This window comes from Lutra lutra, chromosome 14 (genome assembly GCF_902655055.1).
Source record: "Lutra lutra chromosome 14, mLutLut1.2, whole genome shotgun sequence".
In the NCBI taxonomy this organism is placed as follows: Eukaryota; Metazoa; Chordata; class Mammalia; order Carnivora; family Mustelidae; genus Lutra; species Lutra lutra.
This window is the reverse complement of record NC_062291.1, coordinates 88,944,808-88,947,061: the sequence shown is the minus strand read 5'-3', so window position 1 is coordinate 88,947,061 and position 2,254 is coordinate 88,944,808. Positions and strand designations below refer to the sequence as shown.

Below are 2,254 nucleotides of genomic sequence, written 5' to 3'. Positions count from 1 at the left end.
CCTTGTCATTTACAGGTTCATCCTTGAAATGTTACCCTGTGTCTGTTTTCATACAAGAAACATGACTGAGGAATATAAGATACAGCAGCAATCGTGCTAATTTCTGATGTGCCAACACAAAACCAGCTGGAATAAGGGCTATGCACAAGGTCACCCCTGCAGAAGCGGCTGGGAGTTGCCATCAGGCTCTTTGACACCTGCCCTGGACTGGATGCCCCCTTTCCAGGACGGGGAAGTCACTGGGACAGAATCAGCAACACTGCCCTCAGGGAAACCCTCTGTTCTGCTCTCTTCTGGTGGGACTGCCCTGGACCCTCAACCTGTAAGATCCTCCCTGCTTCCAAGAATGCCTGTATCACCTCTGACCGTCCCAGTCTGGTCCCAACTATACCTCCCAGCCTGGACCTCATGTTCATCCCCCTCGGTGACTTAGGTCTCCCACCGGCCCTGCCTCCTGTCTTCCTGCCTCCATCATCCTCTGTCCCCCTAAGCAGAGCCCAGGCTCCATGTCAGGTGTGACGTCCACTTATGTCCACTGCCTCATGTCTGGGGCAGCTCATCAAGGGATGTGAAGGGACCCGGGGGAACTGGGCAGAGGAAGGGGCAGAGGACCAGGGGGACCGGGCAGAGGAAGGGGCGGAGGACTGGGGGGACCGGGCAGAGGAAGGGGCGGAGGGGGGAAGAGCGGGGGTGGTGCCGGGTACTCCCGGGCCAGGACAGGACATGGAGACACTTTCAGGCCCACCGTGCACACTGGGCATCGTCTCCTGAAGGGCTCTCACAGGGACATGGCATGGTTGGGGGACCACTGTGGGAAGCTGTCGTGCCACGGTGGGGTGTTTGTGGGCAGGTGGTCCCCGGTGCAGTGGTGGCAGGAGGGAGCAAGGGTGAGCACACCCGCCCATTTTCCTGAGAGGAGCTTGTTAGCCCGTGATGTCTGAGTCTAATGAAACACAAAAGTATTAAATTCTGGGAGAGTCTGGCATATCCACTTATTCCACACTTAGACCACTAATTCCACACACTTTTTTCCAGCCCAGCTGCCGATCAGGAAAGAGCTTGAACAGACGGTCAAAGGCCATGAGGAATCAGACGCGGGTGACGGAATTCATCCTGCAGGGCTTCTCAGAAGGGCCACAGCTCCAGGTCCTCTACTTCATCCTCTTCCTCTGCCTCTATGCCGCGGCCTTCTGTGGCAACTCCCTCATAATTGTGGCCATCGCCTTCAGCTCCAGGCTCCACACGCCCATGTACTTCTTCCTGGTCAACCTGTCTGCACTGGACTTCATCTGTGCATGCACTGTGGTGCCCAAGCTGCTCTCGATCCTGGTGGCAGAGAAGAGAAGCATCTCCTACAGAGGCTGCATGGCCCAGATGTACTTCCTGTCGTGGTCAGTGGCCGGGGAGGTACTGCTCTTCACCGCTATGGCCTATGACCGTTATGTGGCCATCTGCCAGCCACTACACTATAGCTCCAGGATGGGCCCCGGGGTGTGCGCCGCGCTGGCTGGAGCCGTGTGGGGCATCAGCGTGCTAGGAGCTGGAGTCAATGCCTGCCTGATGTTGCGGCTGAACTTCTGTGGCCCCAACATGGTTGATCACTTCTTCTGTGAGAGAACCCCTCTGCTGTTACTCTCCTGCTCCTCCACATATGTGAATAACATCATGGCAGTCATGGCTGACATCTTCTTTGCCATGCTGAACTTCCTGCTCACCATGGTGTCCTATGGCTTCATCATCGCCACCATCCTGGAGATTCGCACAGCCGAGGGGAAGCAGCGAGCCTTCTCTACCTGCTCCTCCCATCTTGCCGTGGTCACCTTGTACTACTCCACCATCATCTACACCTGTCTGAGCCCCGGCTCCAGCTACTCCCCCGGGATGGGCAAGGTGATGGCTGTACTCTATTCCACAGTGAGCCCCACCTTGAACCCTCTCATCTACAGCCTGAAGAACAAGGATGTCAAGGCAGCCCTCAGGAAAGTCTTGATACTCGTGGTCAAAAACCTGTAAATTGGCAGTCTCTAAAGTTGTGTTCTTTGTTGGTCTCCGGCCACTGACCCTTATGAAATGTATCCCACCTGTTATAAATACCCTCTTTCTATGTGACTCAAAACACAGCTTTATTGAGAAAATATTCCTCTATGCGTTCTAACATTGCAGTGACTTGTGGCTTTTGCCCACCTGTCCCTGAAAGTTTGGAGTTCCTGGAATATAACAGACGGTAAGGTACAACAGATGTGTTGGTTACTTC

General features: G+C 54.9%; 1 protein-coding gene across 1 annotated transcript; it reads left to right on the top strand.

Moving 5' to 3' along the window:
- Window positions 1-259: 259 nt before the first annotated feature.
- On the top strand, window positions 260-2,013 carry LOC125085058 (olfactory receptor 13A1-like). The gene is made up of 2 exons (XM_047703190.1): window positions 260-322; window positions 1,036-2,013. Exon 2 carries the CDS (start codon window positions 1,081-1,083, stop codon window positions 2,011-2,013), a length of 933 nt encoding a protein of 310 aa, XP_047559146.1. The 5' UTR covers window positions 260-322; window positions 1,036-1,080.
- The last annotated feature ends 241 nt before the right edge of the window (window positions 2,014-2,254 follow it).